Source organism: Monodon monoceros, unplaced genomic scaffold (genome assembly GCF_005190385.1).
Source record: "Monodon monoceros isolate NGI ecotype Baffin Bay Population unplaced genomic scaffold, NGI_Narwhal_1 Super_Scaffold_12, whole genome shotgun sequence".
NCBI classification, from domain to species: domain Eukaryota; kingdom Metazoa; phylum Chordata; class Mammalia; order Artiodactyla; family Monodontidae; genus Monodon; species Monodon monoceros.
Window position 1 is genome coordinate 67368522 of NW_021703768.1, and position 21357 is coordinate 67389878.

Here is a 21357-nt window from a genome sequence, read left to right on the forward strand (position 1 = left end):
TTAAAAATATGCTAATCTCCCTCTTCTGTAGTTCTATGAATCTTGAAAGTTAGACAGCTTGCTTGAGTATTCTGCCTACAAGTATCAGATTAAGGAATGGCATATCATAAGAAACTCAACATGGATCAGAATTCTCAGTGGTTTCTTCATGATATTATAAATAAAACTTACTGCAAAACAATGTGTTTAGATAGGTAAAGATGATGAAGGTTAAAATTCTGGGGGATAAATTCCCTATTTATTCACTTCCTGATCATTCTTATTTTATCTTTGTTTATATTCATGGCTTAGTACCTGCACAATTCTTCCCACACATTTTTAAACACTAAGTTATGGAATGAAATAGATTTCAGGGGGCCTCAGTCTCAGACAGGTATCACAATGTCTTTCAAACAACATCTAAAGCCTTGGCACAAACTATTAGCTGATGTGAACAGTGGTTTTTATTTCTTGCTTTTATTTTTGAGAACTGGATTGTTCACTCTTTTTCAAGAGCCTCTAGTAAGTTTTCAAAAACAATCAACACTATTGTAACATATTATTTAAACTAGGTAATAAATACTGGATATTTTCTCATTTATATTTATGTTTAGAAAAGCAGAAAATTAGATGCAAAATATGGAACGTATCTCTAAATCTTTGTGAATTCTAGCAGTTGAAGATCTGTATTGGATAAATAATTAGAAACAAAAAGGTGTATCCCAAGAATACTATACCCAGGTACATTTTATTTTATTTTATTTTTAAATGTATTATTCAAAGACTTAAAAAGTCTACCACCCACACAACATTGAAAATAAAATTACCTGAAAATGTCTGTGAGCTTATTAATGAGACATTCATTGATAACAATGCAATAAGGAGGAAGTTATTGTACCAAAAAATTGCAGGCCCTTTTTTATTCTACTTGGAGTCCAAACCCAGGAAGCCAGTGGCCTTGCCCACATCCTTTCTGCTGCCTCCTTGACCTAAGCCCACCCACTCTTCTACCCGTGCTCAGCACTAGATAGTGGTTGTTGCCAGGTTTGAAGCTTTTAAAGTCACTGCTGCAGGTTCCATTCAGTAATTCCTAACAATGGCTAAATTACTGACATTGTTAGGACACCACGCTCAAAGAAGTACTAAACAAAATGTATTTTATCCTACTGCAACCAAAACAGAAAAACAAAGATCAATGTAATGGCTTTTCACTGCCAAGGGATTTAAGTAATTTTAAAGCATCTTTAAGATTCTTATCAAATTATTAGTGTTATCCTTTTATTTATTTCTTAAATTGGGAAATATATCTGTCACCCCCTCTCTCTTTATATCATCATAAAGGGAAGAACTATGTATGTTCTTGGGTTAACAGTGCTTTAAAATCAGCATTAAATCAGTATGGCTGAATTTATTCATTAATTCAACCATACAACAAATGTTTATTAAGCATCTACCATGTACCGAACAATTGTTCTAGCAGCTAGGGATTCAGTATTGAATAAAATAGACCAAAAAAACCCCATCCCTGGGGGAATTTACATTCACACTGGACAGAAAATAAGCTACATAAACTGGGCAGATTGTGCTCACATTAAAAAATAAAGCAGAGCAGGGGACCATGACAAGGTGGAGAAGGTGTGACCTTTTTAGAGACAAAAAGAAGGCCTTTCTGAGAAGGCATCTTTAGGTCAAGACATGAAGGATGTGTTGGAGGAGTCACGCAGATACTTGCAGGAGAAGCTGTCAGACAATGGACCTATGAGTGCAAAACCCTGCGCAAGACTCGGATGGGCTCAGGGTTTGTGTTTGTTGTATGAAAAGGAAGGACAGGGTGGCTGTAGAGGAAATGCAGCCAGGGTGGTAATGAAGGGTGCAAATTATATCCAGTTTCAATCCTAAATCTACTGCAGGGTTGATTGAGAGGTACTAAATTAGCCTTAAGGCTGAAGAGTGATGGGATCTCATGGTCTTGTAGGAGAATTATCCTGGCCTCTCTGTTGAGAAGGACCTGCAGAGGGGTCAAGCGTACCAAGAAGAAGATCACTCAGAAGGTTACTGAATGATAAGCCAAGTGTGAGAAGATGGTGACTTCGACAAGGGTGATGGTATATGTGATGGCAAGAAGTGATTAGATTTTGGGTATATTTTGTAAGAAGAGGCTAAAAGGGTCTGGTGAGAATGGGATGTAGTGGGTGTTATCAAAGTTGACCCTGAAGATCTGGACTGAGCCACTGAGATGGAGAAGACTGTAAGAGCAACTAGATTGAGGCAGAATGTTTTCTGAAAATGCAAATATTCAATATGGATGAAGGTAGTCAGAGGGATTTCCATTTCCTATTTTATTATTTTAAAATTGTCTACAAGGTCCATAAAATTACTATAGTAATCGGATTATCATTTAAAATAATAGGCAAAATTTTGCATGTTATTAGGTACAGCTTTATAATATATGCATGACAAAAAACTTGAATAACTGTGCATTACTTTTACAAATGAAAGAAATATGTTATTTAAAACTATTTATAAGTGAATAAAAGGCAGTTTGCTTCATTAGAATAAGTACAAGTTTCACCAGAGAAACTTGAAATTGAATCCTCCTTTTGTCGCTTGCTTATTATGTAACCTTGGGCATATTTCTTTATGCTGTAAAATTCAGTGTTCTCCTCTTTAAGTAGAAATATATATATATAATTAGCTTCATTGCTTTATTGTGAAAATTAAATTAAAAAACTGTACCTAAAATGCTTAGCACATTGCCTGACAAATAATCATAATCAAAATAACAATAACAATAATATGGGAAACAACACTGATGATAATAGAAGTAAAAGAACAGCTTAGATTCCTTGTACTTATTATAGGATGGGCATGATGTGATAAACGCTTTAATGTATCATCATGCTTGATCCTTCCATCAAGCATTTAAGGTGGGCACTATTATTAATCCATTTAACAGATGATGAAAATGAAATCTGTAAAAGGAAAATACTGTACAGGTAGGAGACAGCTATTTATCTGAAGATAAAAACACCTAAAGGCATAGGTTCAGGACTTCGGGTACATGGGGTTCTATCCTACCCATCATGAACGGGAATGCTTAATGCCTTCCTTGAGCCAAAAAATCCCTGGAATATTAAATTAATACTTCTCAGTGCTCTATTTGTAATAAACTTGAGGTGAAACTTGGGACAGCAAAAAAATTGACCCAGACAATTTGAGATGGCCTTAAAGATGAATCCATCCAATGCAAGGAGTACTAGAAATTAAATAAGGCTTGAAGTCTAAGTGTACACAGATAGTGGGGCAACATGCATTGTTATTAAACATTGCAAATTATGCTTGGTCTATTTTCCTGAAATAGGTTTGTTGAAAATTAAAATATTTTGTGTTTATATAATTTTTACTCACTTTCTGTGATGGTTAAATTTTATGTGTCAACTTGGCTAGACTGTGGTACCCAGTTGCTTGGTCAAATACTAGCCTAGGTATTGCTGTGAAGGTATTTTGTCAATGTGATTAACATCTACAATCAGTTGACTTTAAGTAAAGCAGATTACCCTCCATAATAATATGGGTGGGCTTCATGCAATCAGTTGAAGGCCTTAAAAGCAAAATGTGAGGTTTCCCTGAGAAGAAAAAACTTTGCCTCAAGGCTGTAAACCAGAACTCCTGCCTGAGTTCAGCCAGCCTGCCCTATAGAATTCAGACTTGCCAGCCCCGCAATCACATGAGCCAATTCCTTAATATAAATCTCTTTATTTTATATACATGTATAGCCTTTTGATTCTGCTCCTCCAGAGAACACTGACAGATATACTTTTCCTTTCCATGTATATAACTTTACTACTATTTTTAAGTTTATCTTAAATATGAATATTTCTTAAATATGAAATAAGAAAAATACTATCTACATATAACAGAAATTTAAAAACCAACTATTTTTCTCACAATTCAATGTCACTATCAAATAATCTATCAATAAGGAAGTTTTGTTTTATTAAAAAAGAAGTAAGCAGTATTGTTCTTTAATGAATGTCTTAGTGAACTGACCAAAGATAAATCTTTAGAGGCAATGATTTCTTCCCTATTCCACTGAGAATCTACAAATAATGACTTCTTTCTATTTTTTAGAGATTATAGCAATAAACTTTTTAGTTTTATATATTGGGTTTTAATATTTAAGCCTGCTTAGCATATACTTATGAACAAGAATATACTTGACAATATAATTAGAAACGTTGCTCCAGGCACTAGAGGGAAAATAGGCATGTCTATATAAAAAAGGGGAAAATTTGCAACAAATGTAAGGTGAACAAAAACGAGGATGTGAAGCTTTACTTTAGACCCCCAAGGAAATAAAGTTCTAAGATCAAAATGCACAAGTGTTACGCTCATTAGAGAATAATATGGTTAGATATCATTCCTTTTCAAAAGCATGAGTTGTAGAATAATTGAGCATAGTCTGCCATGCAGAATTAAATTCTATAAGAAAACAGGAAAGAGATCTAAAAGAATCTGTAGCATAATTAAGAAAATCACAAAATCCACCATAAACAGAAGTAATGTTTTTGTAAGACTAAGACTGAGTATTTCAAAAACAAGAGAGGGCTTCCCTGGTGGTGCAGTGGTTGAGAGTCTGCCTGCCGATGCAGGGGACACAGGTTCGTGCCCCGGTCCAGGAAGATCCCACATGCCGCGGAGTGGCTGGGCCCGTGAGCCATGGCCGCTGAGCCTGCACGTCCAAAGCCTGTGCTCCGCAACGGGAGAGGCCACAACAGTGAGAGGCCCGGGTACCGCAACAACAACAACAACAACAACAACAAAAACCAAGAGGAAAATGTCTAATCACTGCATCCTGTGTTTAGCTGCACAGATGTATAACATATTTGTTTTAAACTATATATATAGTTTGTTTATAAAACTATGAATATATATATATATGTAATATTGCCTTAAATCTTTATTACTGCTAGTCAATGTTCTATTATATGTATAGATTATTAGTTCTTAGGTGTAGTTCCTCAGTGGCCAAACTGATCATTTAAAAGATTAAACATACTAAAAGATTTAGAAGGAGCTAGTAAAAATGATGAAGTTCTGCTGTGCTGAATCAACACTGTCTCCACCTCTGATGGGCATCACAGAGGTCACAAGAGCCTACTATAAACTATTGTATCCAGGCAGTAACCTGTATCATCACTACCAATTGGGATCTGATATTAATAGGCCAGAAATGCACTTTTACATTTAAGTAAATTATGAAATTTTAACTTTATAAACATGTGAAGAACAGTATGGTTTTTGCACTTTAGTGTTTTAACATAGCTGATTGCTAAAAAGATTTTCCTTTTACATTCATTTGAAAATTCCATTTTTTCTAATCATATTTTTTGTTATTATATGAGCTAACAGTATTAATAACTACTTTTATACAAATTCAAACTCAGTCTCTTTCTTTGATATTAAAAAACGACAAATGACAATTAGAACAATTAAAAATCTCCCTTTAAACAAGAGAAGAAAAAAAAAGGAAAAAAAAATCAAGATTTGCTTCTGAGGTGGTATAAACAAAAAATAGTAAGTTGTGGTTTTATTAATTTTAGCCACTGATCTATTGTACAGCTACAGTATCTCAACTGTGTCATTTTCAGACTGATTGATCCCATTCAGTAACATTTTCCATTTCTAGTCCTCTTTTAATTCTTATAATGATTTCATTAATTTGATGAATAAATGGTATTTATAGAGAGGTAAAATAATAGCTAATAAGACAAAAAAATAAAGAGGAATGAAGAAATTTATATGACAATAAGCCTAATTTGATAGACCTTATAGTTAATAAATTAAATTTTATATGGATTAGTTCATTTGTGTAGCAGTCAATTTTCTAATGTAAATGTCTTAATTTCTTAAAGAACACAGACAAAGGCATTGGTGTAATCACTTTATCAAATCTCTCCTTATTATGAAATTTAAATAGAAGATAAATAGAAATTGGATTTGTGCAACATGGGAGAAGCAGCCACTGATTTAACTCTATTAAAGAGTGTTATTAAAGTTATAAACGGATCTGTGTCTTACACCTATAGAGACACACACACACACACACACACACACACATGCACACTCTCTTAATATTTGCAAATCTTTGTTTTTGAAGGCCTATTTTTTAGACCAGTGTCTGATGAATATAGTAGCACAGTTCTGAGACTATAAAAGGGAATAACTGATGTTGCAATATCTGAAGGAAATTTCAAAAGAGAGTTACCAAAATTATTTGAGCAACAGCAACATAATTGGGTTACATCTATCACCTCTAAACATGACTCATTTGGAGGTACAGTATCTGTTATGGTTTCTTTAACAGAATGAATCTCATTAGTTTATAATTAGATCTTAGGATATAACCTAGTTTGAAGGAATTTCTTGTACAGTTCATAGATGTGTTTTTGTACTCAATGATAAGATGTTTAAATACCTGAACATAAGATTCAACTAAGATAAATAAGAAGAAGCTTCTGGTAGTTACAGAAACAGGTGTTGGGTGAAACTGCCCTAGTAACCCAGATACTACAAACATGTTGCTCTGGGCTAATGCATCCCATCAGAACATTTGAAGATGAAAATAATTAACAAATGGATGCTCCATATTCAATAAGGGGATACATCTCCATGAGTAGAAACACAGATGTGACATATTATGCATCCCCTCTATAAATCAACACCAAAAAAGCAGTTACTAAGCACTTTCTTTTTGCATGGCAATTTAGAGGTTCAAATAAGGGAAATTACGTATATTTGAAAAAATGACTAAGGACAGAGTGAAGCATAAAACTATTGTAAACAGAAACATATGGTAACAGAGTAGAGGAATCACTTGTCTGTTTTAATGATGGCAGTTATAAAAATTCTAAATATAAGTCAAATCAAATATACTCTATTGTAAAGAGAAAAGCACAATCATTCTGCAGCATTATAACACAAGTAAAACACTACCTAATATCTCATTAATTTTCTCAGAGTTATACTGTCTCTTTCTAATTTTTTTTATACTATATGTTAGTCCAGACAGAAACCTATTATTTTCTCTAAAAAATATTCTGGACAATGAGAATTTTTCATGATTATTGAATTATAATTAATCCAATTCTGTGTACCTCTGGGGTAAAAATAACTTAGATTTGCTACATAATATCCATACATTGCAAATATTTAATAAATAGTGTCATTCAGTAGTATCCACTAGGCACCTGCACATTTAGATAAACCATGTATATATTTGTTTTTTAAAATATTAATTTTTAACTTATAATATTCATAACTTATAATGTTTATATATTAACAACTGGTGATCATGAGCCTGTGACTATCTGGCAGCAAGAAACACCCCCATTTACTTTATTCCTTCTACTGTTGAACTTTGAGGAGTAGCAGATCTATTAGAAATATCTGAATTATTTAAGTTAAAGAAACTGAAGTATTATTAGAAGAAGTTACAGTCCAATTATGCCATGAAGCTGAAGGAAGAATGTGAAACTGATAAAGATATCATGTGGGGACATATGAAAGTTTAATTCAGGTACAATTTCTGTGGCAAACAGATGATTGCATTTCACTGATAATTTAAACAGAATGGAGAAATAACAGAAAGAAAGATAAATTAAAGAAGGATCAAAAAGATAAATTAAAGGAGTCTGAGTTTGGGAAAGATCATTCTAGATAAACTGTTGATGGAAGGAGATGAAAGTAAAAACAGAGACTATCAACAATATATTAAATATATTTTGGGTAATAGTTTAAAATAAAAGATATATTTTGATAAATATTACTGAAAAAGACACATAAACAGAATAATAAATATTTAATTGAGAAAAATAGTTGCTGAAAAAATTGGGGGCAAGAAGTACCAAAAAAACGCTAAAACAAAATCACAATCCACTTTCCACAATTATTCATATTCCTTATGAAATCAAGCCTTTATAAATCTCATAATACCTTGTCAAAAGTTTTAATACAACTACACAATAATACTTTTTATTACACACTTTGATAAAATTAACGGAAGAACATTTGGCTCCCATTGGCAGTTTTATATAAAAGGAATGTCTGCTTTACTAAATGCAAATTTTCTTAATGTTAATGTAATCTGTATGTGAAACTATTTAGTTAAAATATTACTTAATACATTTGCTCTATTCTAATCATCTATGCTAAAATCACAAGAAAAACATCTGGTCATATATGAAAACAAAACTATTTTAGAAACATAATTTAAATTCTATGATGTTCAGATCACTCTAGAGTCAAATAAATATTTGGGGAAAAATGTTCAGTTGCATTTACAAAAGAGTTTCTTAATAAGTAGAGAAATTATTAAAATAATTTTAAAATAAGAAAATTACACCAAGAAATAGTTATATGTATTACTTACATTAAATTAAAATTAATCTTCATCATGCAAAAATAATAATTCTTTTGCAAAGTCACCAAAACTGCTTGGCAGGCAACATAGCTAGGAATGAGGTGCAAGAATATTAGAGGAATGAAACTGCTCTAGAAAAGCATAGGCTCACAAGGCCTGGTACTCACACCAAGAGAAAATTCAACTAAGGCTGGGAAAGACAGAGTCTTTGAGCAACGCTGTCAACACTAAAGCCTCAAGTCAGGGCAAAAAGAAGTCAGAAACTAGGCAGAGGAAACTCATAACAACACCTAAGTCTGCTACTGAGTCATGTGATTAGGTTGTTCCTAAAAATAGGCTACATAATACTGACTAGAGTAGGAGAAAATTATAGGGAGTTCTTATCATCCAAATCAGGTTATAAACTATCTAACAATATTATGAAAATGAAACATTAACTGAGAGTTTATCTTCTGTGATTCCATTTCAAGGCAGTGATAATGAGTATAATGCAATATGGCATCCTTGGAATTTACCAAAGATATTTGTAAGATGTCTATTTCATTTTCTTCCATTGAATTTTTGATGTTTTGAACCACTTTTACAGGTAAAAATCCCTGCCCAGTTCTAGAAGAACGTAGAAATCAAGAAGTCTCCTACCAATTGAAATAAGTTAGATCTATGAATTGAAAAGATCCTATTCTGTACCTGAGTTCCAATAACTGGGCTACATTCCCCATTTCCTATACAATCAAGCCCCATTTTTGTCCATTAGCTTCAGTAACCTGAGATGGAGGGCTTTATCCCTTTTTGCTGATGTTGTTAGTCTGCTAGCCTGGGCCTTTTATTATTTGCTAAACAGATTGGCTGTGGTGACTGCTTTCTCCTTATAAATGTGCCTGGTCTTTGACCCATCCCACTGTCCTAGAACCAAGTTGAAAATACCATGCCTTCTCTACCATTTGCATTCCTCACAGTATTTAGTTCAGACCTGAGCCTGTTCTTGATCAATGCTGATTAGATGGATGAGAAGCACGGTCATGATGCCAAGTTTCAGTATCATTAAGTTATAACTGCAAAAATTATTTTCTTAACGAAAGTGAATATTTGAGGCAACAACATGATTTTTATCCTTAAACTTAAATGAATATCATATTCAATGTCAGTCGCATTTGATAATGCAGTATTCTACCATAGTAAGTCATATTTCTGAAAGTATGTTTTATCATTTTCCTCTTTTTTTTTTTTTTTTTTTGGGGTACGCGGGCCTCTCACTGTTGTGGCCTCTCCCGTTGCGGAGCACAGGCTCTGGACGCACAGGCTCAGCGGCCATGGCTCACGGGTCCAGCCGCCCCACAGCATGTGGGATCTTCCCGGACTGGGGCGCGAACCCGTGTCCCCTGCATCGGCAGGCGGGCTCCCAACCACTGCGCCACCAGGGAAGCCTATCATTTTCCTCTTTTTAATTTCAGTCTCCTCATTTTATTATTTTTCTGCATTTTAACATTTTAGTTTGTTTCTCCCCATTTATTACTTTTTGGCATTTTTCTCAATGTTTTAATTTTCCCAATTTCCTTATTCTGTAATAGTGATGTGATTTTTTGTGTTATGATTTCCTCTGTGACAGTTCATTTTCAATTATTTTCTCTTTTTATTTAAAACTCATAACGAACATCATTTAGTCTGGGACTGCATAATGGGTTCAAGAAATAAATAAATAAAACTGTGCCAGTTTTGTGGTTGAAACCTGAACAAATACATTTCAAATGGTCTATATTACTAAGGGCATTAAAATAAATAGGAATAATCTTTACAGCATAGGAACTTTACCTGCTGAAGTTGGCTCTTCATCTGATGCTATGATAGAGAAAAAGAGATGAGGTGGGAACAAAGAGAGGGAGTGAGTGAGATGAGAGGGAAGGAGTGAGGTGAGAGGGAGAGAGAGATGGGGCAGAGAGAGAGAAAGAGAAATTGAGATTGAACATAAATATATTTCACATTTCTAAATAATGACTAAAAGTCTCTGACTTGAAATTTTGTATATACATTAGATATTTTTCATTAGATAATTAGATAATGACAGATAAATGGATAGTACTTACATTAAATTAACATTTAAAAACTCTCATACTTTAAAATAAGCAAGCATTAGAAAAGACCATTTGGTTGTCTGAATTTGAATTTTCTGTCCTTTTGCAAACAAGGTTGAACTTTTTTAGCTTGAGTGGAAATTATTATAATTATTATAAATAATATTGTTTAAAATATAAATTGTATATAACATAAATACCCCAACCATCCACTTTGTGGGAATTTTCTATTAGCAAAGAGGAATTAAAAGGTATTGTTGACAGTCAAAAATTCTGTTCCATGAGTTAGAAATTATAAAAAGGTAGGAATTATTAAACCTTAGAGTGACTCAGAATCACTATGAGTGTTGGTTAAACACAAAGATTCTCTCTCTCTCTCTCTCCCCGTCACATACACACACAAACACACTCAACTCATGTGTACCACAAACTTCAAGATTCAGTAGTGGTGATTCTGTGTTGAAGCCACAGGAACCCGCATTTTAAAGGTTGACCCCAAGCACACATGGATAAGCATGGATATTACAAAAGGAGAGGTCACATTACAAGAACATAACTTTATGCTAAAGCAGTGGTTCATAACCCCGCATCTACACAAGAATTGCCAAACTCTGGGCCCACCTCAGACCAACTGAGTCAGAGTCTCTCTCAATTGTACTAACTTGTTGCCAGGATTGAGACACGACTAAGTAATCAATATAGTGTAACATGAACTATAACTCAAAGTGTGAATCATTTTGATTCCTTCTTTAAAAGGGGACATTTCTGAGAGCAGCACAACTCCAAGGGTAATAATCTGCTGCGTGTATGTGGAGGATGGAGCATAGTGCTGCAAAAGTGAAATAGCTTCACGATTTTGCCTAGAATGCATGTCTTCATCTTTATACTAACAGACATGCTCTGCGAGAAGATATTTCTGCTCTGTGCACAATTGCAGCTTTATCAGAATATTACTGTTGAATTATATTACTCTAGCCAGTACTACTTCATTTGATTCATGAAGTTTTAAAATAAAAATTTACTCAGCTGAATTGCTTATAAAGGAGTTTTGTTTCCAGGTGATTTGTTCATCAAGGTATCACTGTGTAACTAGGGAGCAGTCTCCACTATTTTCCATTAGGGTTACATCTGCACAGAGTACACATTAGACAAGCTTACTTTGTGTCCTGACAGTATTTTCCTCTCACACTGTTTGGCTTGTCTCCTTGGCACCAAAAAAGAAAAAAAAAAAAAAAAAAAAGAAAAAAATAGAGCAAACACACTTGGCATGCATGGTGTGGAGAACATAAATATTTAAAAGCTGTTTGCTGCTTTATCATGTCCAAAGTACTTCACAACATGTTCAAAGAAGAAAACTGTTGGTAGCTTCCAGGAACTCCCTTTTAGGAAAATACCACAGGGGCTTGTAGAAGTGCTGACTTAGATGGGTCATTGCTGGTAAAAGTCTGGAGATTCAAAAGGAACAAGAATAAAAAAGCTTACACGTATAGCTGGTCACTTTGTGTATGTGAACTGAATGTATAAAGCAACGGATGAGATGAAATATACTCTTATTTGATAGATGAAGATACAGAGATTCAGGGTGACTGAACAATTTGTCTAAGGTCAGTTTGAATTCAAGCTCATGTGACTTTAAAACCAAACTCTTTCCACTGTGCCTTACTGTATCACTAATTCAGTATCCACTAAAAGAGAAAAGGAAATGGGAGAAAGGATCATGCAATAAGGACTGGCTAGATTTCAGATAATGTTTCTTGGACTTAGCCTAAGAGAAAAAACAAAAACAAAAACTGGATGTAAGGGCTACAGGAGAAATCCCTTTAAGAAATGAAGTGGTCCCTTGGAAACATCTTCAGGTCCTTTACAATCCAGGAATAGACATAGGCAGGAGAGGGACTGACTAGGAGGTTAAACAAAACATGCCAAGCCTGTGATGCCTAAGAAAGAAATATCACAAAGGCTAAGATTTTATTCCTCCATTATATATGGATAAGCAAGTAATTTTAGGAAAGGACTAGCAAGCACAGAAGTAAAGACAATTCTAAACTTACAGGAGTCATAGCAATTAGATAGTCTTAAAGCCAAAGCTCCTGGGGTGTACTACCCTACACTTGAGCCTATAATACCTGAAAGCACGTTTGTAACAAATTAACAATATTAGAGGGACTTCCCTGGTGGTCCAGTGGTAAAGAATCTGCCTTCCAATGCAGGGGATGCAGTTTCAATCCCCGGTCAGAGAACTAAGATCCCACATGCCGGTGGGGGCGGGGGGGGGCAACTAAGCCCGTGCGCCACAACTACTGAGCCTACATGCCTCAACTAGAGAGCCCGCATGCTGCAAACTACAGAGCCCATGCGCTCTGGAGCCTGTGTACCACAACTAGAGAGAGAAAAACCTGCACGCCACAACTAAGAGCCCTTGCGCCACAACAGAAAGATCTTGCATGCTGCAATAAAGACCTGATGCAGCCAAAAATAAATAAATAAAATAAATAAATATTTAAAACAAACAAAAAAACAATATTAGAATCAGCAGTTACACAAGTCTGCACAGAACTGTATTTCTTTGAAACATCTCCATAGTGGTGGTTCCTCATAACTTGCAGATGTAACTATATTCATACTACTAAACATATTCATACTATTAACCAATATACATACTATTAAAATACACACACATATTCACAAAGGCACGTTCAGGGTTAGGATTGGTATTAATTCACCATTTCAGTTATCGCTGGCAAAGATGGCTTTGTAAGCTAACTGCATTACCAAACAAAGCATCATGAACTATGAACAGGTGGCAGCAAGAGCCCCAGAAGTACAAATAAACTTCAAAGTGGACATTAGTGGTCTATTTTGTGACATTTAAGTGAAATTAAGGATCATAGAAGTAATTTCATGATACCTAAATGATTCCTTACTCTTCCTATTTGCTTCTTGGAATTCATGAATCAGCAAATAAACACACACACACACACACACACACACACACACACACACGTCTGTGTCACGTGCAAGTGCCTCTAATCCTGGAAATTAAAAAGACATGCACCAAAAGAAATAAAAGCAAACTAACAACTCTGTATTGTTCTGCCTGGTGACAATGTAGACGAATGTACTGAAATTACGGTGATGGTAGGAAAAGAGAGAGTGAAAGTATATATATCTAATATACAGAATTTAACTCAGTGTGGTCCTCTTATTGCCCATAACAGAATCACCTGGGATTTTGTTAAAATGCCACAGATCTAATGAGTTTGAATTCTGGGTGTTAGCCCAGGTTTTTGCATTTTTAAAAAGCTCAGCAGGTAACTGTTATGAACACTAAGTATTGAGAATTATGGCTCTATCCATAAAAAGTTTATTGCAGAGCCATGGGTCCAATTGTTGGAACTGCAGCAGTAAATTAGCAGGCTTGTAGAAAACCCTTTGCAGTGTACTCTGTGGCTGTTTCACTGACTTTCAATGCTCTTTCTCTTTAACATCTTCAGGTTTGGGTATCTACATTGGGTATCTATCATTTTTCCACAGAGTTTACCACCACATTTTGATACAATAAACCTATTCCTCTGATTCTGAAGTTGGTCACAATTTTTTCAGGACAGTCTGGCAGTGTACATGTTCATGAACTGGGTTGGTGCTTAACCGAAGGAGAAGAAGGCATCCTACAGATTTTCCTTCCCTTCCCTCTTTCCTCCCTCCCTCACCTTTCTCCTTTGCTCACAGGATCAACTGTCAAGTACAATAACTACACAAACCCAGTGAGTTTTGTATTACCCTGATATACATGTGCTAGCAAAACACACACATACTTCTTCATTGAACAGGCTCTAGTCTCTTCATGTGGTGTCAACAATTTTGTTATCTCCTGTTTTTTTTTTTTTTCTTTTTGTCTTATCCTTGGGTGTTTTAAGGAAACTTTCACACCTTGGAAATTCTATCCATTTAAAGCAATTCTATACCCAGCCCAGCATCGCTCACCATCAAATAGGAAAATCTCATTATGAAATACATAAAATACATTTCTTAGCACATGATAATCTATTTTACATAGAGATGTTAGTTCATATTGACTTATGGATCATTTTGTTTGCTATACTATAAATCTAGTTAATTATGCACAAATATGCTTTGCAAATATACAATTATCTATGTAATTTATTATTTCCATGAGCAAAGCAACAAGAAGTATGTATTCTTGTACTCTCACAACATTTTAGAATGTTTTTATTCAACTGCAGTGATGCAAAAATAACGATGATATGTATGCATGATTATTCATGCCTGCCTAGAGGTTAAATACCATAAATGTATGTGTGTGTGTGTGTGTGTGTGTGTGTGTGTGTACGTGTGTGTTAGTACTAAAACAAAGAAGAGAAAATTAACATTTAAAATTTGTGAATTCAGTCATTTAAGTAAGTTGTGGAGCTGTCTCTGGAAGTATACAGAGAAGTATTTAGAAAGAGGTTTTATTAGTTTACATGATCTTTGTTTTACTGTTTGTTGATTTGTTTGTTCTTGGCCAATGGCCCAATGAGGACAAGCCTCAGGACTTAAAAGTTGCTATTACCAACTCCTTTTTTGTGAAAGTATGAAGAGAAGTGTTAGTCTCTCCTGGCCAAAGACTTCAGACAGCATACTATGTGGTCAGTTCTCCACTCTCAGAACTGCAGAATAATTGGGTCACCGTGAGGAGCAGCAATCAATGGATTTGCAGAGAAAATGTTCAGAGAATTACAAAGTCTTCTCTGTTCTATCATTCTTCCACATGCAGTTTGATTCTTGTGCTAGATTTGGAGGACAGCATTTGAATACAGTTAATACTGGGTAGTACATAAAATATAATTATGTATACATGTAGTTAGCCTGTAAGTATGTATTTGTATGTTTACTAGTCTCTTCCGTTAGACTAGGAGTTTCATGAGGGCAGGAATGTGCCTCTTTTGCTCACCCTTATAACTACAGTTTTTATAATAATACCTATAACACTGTAGGGCTCAATAAATATTTGTCAAAAGAAAGAAAGAAAATATGTATAAATATCTAATACAGTCCTCTGTGTTACTCAACAAAATTTAGTTGCTTCATTATGCTACATTACTAGAATTGCCAAAGAGAAAGCCTTAAATATCATCTATATTTTAGTTATATAAATTTATATATAATCATATATAATAACTTATATAACTATATAATCATATTTTCTTTCTTGGGGCAGGAGAGAAAAGGAATAATATTTGAAAAGACAATGATTGCTCTAATGACCATTAGAGCATGAAAAAATAAATCTCATGAAAAAATAAATCTGTGATTTTAAAGTAACTCAAAAAGCATCAAACTATAGTTTATTAATTAAATACATTCATTAAAATAGAACCACAAAAATGCACTTTCTAAAGTTTAGTAGTAATATAGCTCACATGAGTTTTACAAGCTACATATACAGTTAATCATGTTAACAGCAATTAATGCATTTGTGATTTTCTCATTTTGAAAGAGGTACAAATGGGGAAAATAATAAAGAATAAATGAAAGCTTTGGTTTCATTTTTTTCTACTAAGTAAAAAACATATGTAATTTACAAAGTATTCCCAGGGTATTGGGTAGCTGGGAAGTAATATGCCTTAAGTAATAGGCCTATATTCATGCCCCAGCTAGTATTAAAGAGACTTTGGGGACGTAATTAGGACACATTTTGCTACTTAAAGGAAGCACTAAAGATCTTTAGGCTAGGTGATTTAACATTACAAAAGCCTATAATTCAACATTTCATGTATTTATACAACTGTCCTCAAAAATCCTTTGTTTATTCAATGTGCCCTCCCTCCCTATCCAAATTCACCTCATCATTGTAGACTGAATGCAAGTCTCACCACCCTCATTTCTTTAGTATTTATTTTAGTTTCCTGATTTAGTTGCCTCCAAACATCCCCCACTAGCTTTTTAACTATAACCTAAAGCCAGTTCTAAACAAAATGGCAATAATATTTTCCAACCTTTTTCCCAAGCTGGACGTTATCCGTGCTCCTTCTTTCAAAGGCAGTGGTTATGTCTCAGTTTTGTATAGTGCACATAATTAGTACTGAGTAAATATTTTTGGAAAGCTATCCAGTTTTAGACATGAGAAAATGAAGTCCAGTAAGTGAATTTAATGGCTGTTTTACATTACTGGGAGCCATCTAAAAAGAGAATTGGTAGCCAAAGAAAATTCATGGCCATATAGAAGAAACTTGTGAAGGATAAAGCAGGTCAGAAGTTAATATAAATGGCTGCTCACATTTATCAATTTCCAATAAAATTAATTCATAATTTTTTGAAAATTTAATACAGGAGAGGAGGGAATAGTTCTGGAAGAAGAATGCTGTTTAATGTGACAGAAAAGCCATGCAGCTGAGGTTACTTGCTTATCATATGTGAATTTCAGATGGTTAAACGCCTATATTGTTCTGTTTCACAGCAACTGACAGAAGGAAGCTAATACCACCAGGCTCATATTCTATGGATTTCTGCTTTATTTACGTGTGGGCAACTGCTCACTTCACCCTCAATTCATTCCCATAAGTCTGGACAAATGAGCTAATCTAAAAAGTAAATCTGTTAAAACCAAAAGAACCAAAAATGAAAAAATAATGGATAAGTCAGCAATACTGGCACAAATCCCAGAGATAGCATCCATTTAAGGAAACCACGGAATCACTGCACATAAAATGTTAATGTCAGAAGAGATTTTGTGATTAAGGGGTTGGCAAAAAACCCATTGTTATAATGAGTTAAGATTTGCATTAGAAAATAGAAATATATTTATTATATTTATTAAATCAACTAAATTATCAACTAAAAACTCAAAACAAACTGAATTTTGAAGTAAAAATACTTAAACATCTGAATACATATATAAAAATATATGTAATTATAATCAAATATTTATACTATAAATAAAACTAGGATTATATATGATGTTCTTTAACTTGCTTTCATTAATATATTGCACATATTTTCTATCTCAATATTATCAGTGAATATGGACAATAATAATATTTTATTTTATGGATAAACCATGATTTATTTAACTAAGTCTCTACTGAATGATATTTGGATGGATTCAGGGTTTTTCTCTTAGAAATACTATTTCAATGAATAATCAGACTCCATTTGAACAGCGGTAGAAACATGAAACAAAAATAAATGACCAAATAATTTCATTAAATAAATAAGAGCTCATAATCTTAAACACAATATAAAATATTCATTTTTTATAAATAAGGCTTTTAAAGGATCCTCTTTTATGCTGTCAGCCTATCTTTAGTAACATGCTTCTTAAATATATTGGACAATATTATATTTGTGACTTCTTCCTATGAAAGTTACCTCCCTTGAAATAGAGTTACTATTAATGGAGATCAAGTAAAAGTTCCAGTGACCGATGCCCAAGCACAAGACACAAGAGACAAAGAAATGGCTGAGCTGTGGGCTTGAGGAGATGCAGCCTTAGACTAACAGATTTCCCTGCCCATCACCCTCACCCCACTAGGGGGTATGTAGGGCTGTATACTGAATATAATATTCTTATATTAAATAATATAAAACTTCAACGTTTAAGAAAATTAATGGTGACTACTTGAAGACAGAAAATTACCTTATTACAAAATATTGGCATATAATGTGTGTGTGTGTGTGTGTATGCGCACAAGCAAGTATTTATTGATACAGTTATTTCAAACATGACATTTATACCATTTATGATATCTGAGAAGCCTTTTAGTAAAATATCATTCCTTTTTCACTACTTATATTCCAAAGAGGAATTCAGAAATTTTATGATGGCTTTGAAATGATGGGTTCCCAAAATACAGATCCACACATCTGGCTTAATTAAAATATCTTTTGAAACTCAAAAGATGAAGGGAAAAAACAGTGGAAGGTGTACCTTGAATAGAGCTGAGATATCTCTGGTGGATCTATCTGTTTCTCTTTGGTCAAGGGGAATTATTTTTTTCATGCAGCTTGAACTCATCCCAAGGACACTAACTATAAGCGATAAAGCACAGTCTCTGCTTGCCTATACAGAGCTCAATTAATCTAATGTGCCACTGACTTATTCAGCAGTGAGTTAATGACTGCTATAGAGGATTTTTTTCCTGCCTGTTAAAATAGAAGCTAAAATTAAATGCTTTCTTTTCAGAATCATTAGGACCTTCTTTAAAAGAAAATAGTCAGTGTATCTACATTCAGGTGTTAATCAAATGACATTGACAATGTAATTTCCCTATCTTCAGAATTTGTCTCCCTAGGATGAATTTTTCCTTAATTGGAACATCTTTAAGGAACTCAACTGATAAAAAAAAAAAGTGGACAGGTCTAACTTTAAGGCAATGAAATTGAATAAAGGTACAAGGCTATTCAGAGGGGGCCCAAGCCCCATTCTTCTTATCTTGAGGCTATTTTCCAGTTGTGAATGCACACTATTAACTTCTACCTTTCCAAACTGTCAAGAAACAGTCTAGGAAACAGCCTGTTCAGAAAACAGGGTGTAAGCGACTTTGCATAAATAAAAGTTTAAAACCAAACTGAAATTAAAGGTCACTTAGTCCAACCTGCCAATCAAAAATCTAAACATTGCTTCAAAACTTCTAGTGGCAGGGAACTCATAATCTCACAAAGAAACACATCATATCACTCTCCTAAAGACAGCGTCTGGAAAACAATGGAATAATGTGGCTTTCTTTGACATAACAGCCATTCAAATATTTGAAGACAACTAACATATTCCCTATAATTCTCTTCTTAACTGAGACAAACATCTCCACTTAATTTCATAATCACGACGTACAACCTGGTCATCATTTTTGTTAACCTCCTCTTGATAAATTCAAATTTGTCAGGGTCTTTTAAAACATAGCAATACGAATGAAATCTTACAGCAACAAGAATTAGATGTCCAGAGGAGATCTAACTAGCACAGAACACAATGGTGTTATTACCTGCCTTCTTCATGCTGCTGAAAGAATTAATTTCCTTTCTCCCCTTCCTCCAGCCTCATCTTATAGACCAATTCCTAGAACACTGGGGGCTACTAATCTTATCTCCTTTCTATCTGAGGGCAAGATTGGGCAGGAAACAAAGAGGGGAAGGGAGACATGAGGTGAAGGTCAAGAGAGAACAGACTGGCTTGCAAGCCAGTATCTAAAAGTACCTTAGCAATAGGAAAAATTGCAAAAGTTTGAAACCAAGCAAAGCCCTAAAGGTATTTTTCCAATCTTTCATTTTCTCTCTAGCAAAGAATCTAGTTTGCATCTATTTCATATGTAGTTGATTACGTTCACAGACAGGAAAACCAAACATTTGTCTTCACTGAAACAGTTTCCTTAGTGTCCAGGACTAGGTGTCCATCCAGATGGATATAAATATTTTGTGATTTCTCATGGGATTTTCCACATGTCAATTGACATTTCTGTTCATAGGAGGGTCTCCTGAAAACTATTTTTGAAACTTTGCAGTTGCTTCTTTCAGCAATTAATTTCTGGTTATAAATTCTAGGTTAGAAATTAACACTAATTTCAGTCAATAAGCCACACTGAGCCTTTTCCAAGTCAACTACCTATTAGACCGAGTCTTATTGAAAACAATCACAATAATTAATGAGTTGAAAAACAGGTTTATCTTGGAGGCAGAAAAAAACATAATGGGAAAAAAAAAAAACAACAGTACAATTTAATCCTCAAAAGAAAAGCCTGAGGTACTACTTAAAAATTATCACAAATTTTGTTAATAAGAGTTTTGTGTTGTTTTGTTTTTATAATGTTGGTATGCTTCAATTACACATTATAAAAAGAGATTACAGAATCATGTTCCTGGGATGATACTGTTAATAACGTTGAAAACTATATTATGGAAATAGTTCAAGAGGATGACTAAAGGCCATATACAGTGTAGACCCAAACCACCTTCCTGTCTGGCTCCTCAGCATCTCTGCAAACACCAAATAATCTAGGTAACCACTAATGCTAATTCTTCCAGAAGGTTCCCATGTTTCTCACCTTTGTGCCTTTTATCATCCTGTATTTTGCTTAAAATGTTCCCACCAAATAATTTTACTGGTGAAGTACACTTCCAACCCAGCCCATCTCAAAAGCTATCTCACCCATCGAATCTGATTCCTAGGAATGGAAGTAACCTTTCCTCCTCTTGATACCTACAGCACTTTGTTCTCCTCTCAGGACGATTATTTTCTGCATTGTGTAATGACAATTGATGTGTGTGCTTTAGTCTTTCCCAAATTTATCTCAAGGTCAAGCTCTTTATCTTGGGGGCATAGATAAAGGGGAGGTTAGGCCCTGGGGGTCTGGAACAGTTCCAGAGATGCTCAATAACATTCATTAAATGGAAGATTCTACTGTTCTTTTCTGCTCTGTGATTCCATCTTTATGCAAAGCCACAAAGAGCTTATTGTTGATGTATCACATCTGAGAATCTAATATTAATATGTTGTCGTAAATTCCAACTTTGTATTTATTATGCCTTTACAGGATTCCCATTTTGCAATCTTATGAAGAAAAATCAATTCATAAGTTATTTGCTGTAAGCATAAGAAAAGCTCTATTCCTGAAAGGCCAATTCCTAATTATGCAAATATTACTTACATTACTCATAATTTTCAAATAATAAAACATAGGGTTCTCTTTTTTCCCATAACAAATGAGGTGATTTGTCAAATTATACACTGAAGAAAAGAAAATTTTGAAAAATTAAAAGCTGACAGCTAAATTGCCCCAGTTTGCATATTCAAACACAAGCAGAAAAAATCCTGACATAAAAATAATAGGTCAGGATTTATTGGACATTTCAATAACGTTATTAATGACTGAAATGATGGAAGGGACTTAG

General features: G+C 34.2%; 1 protein-coding gene across 2 annotated transcripts in view; it reads right to left on the bottom strand.

The window, feature by feature from the left end:
* Positions 1 to 21357, bottom strand: part of EDIL3 (EGF like repeats and discoidin domains 3) — a 420308-nt gene that overhangs the window by 260439 nt on the left and 138512 nt on the right. The window contains exon 3 of one of the 2 annotated variants that reach the window (XM_029218098.1): positions 10211 to 10237. The exons of the other annotated variant lie outside the window; for it this stretch is intronic. Coding sequence (XP_029073931.1) covers positions 10211 to 10237 — 27 coding nt within the window. The remainder of the gene's footprint in view (positions 1 to 10210; positions 10238 to 21357) is intronic. 2 annotated transcript variants of the gene reach the window in all.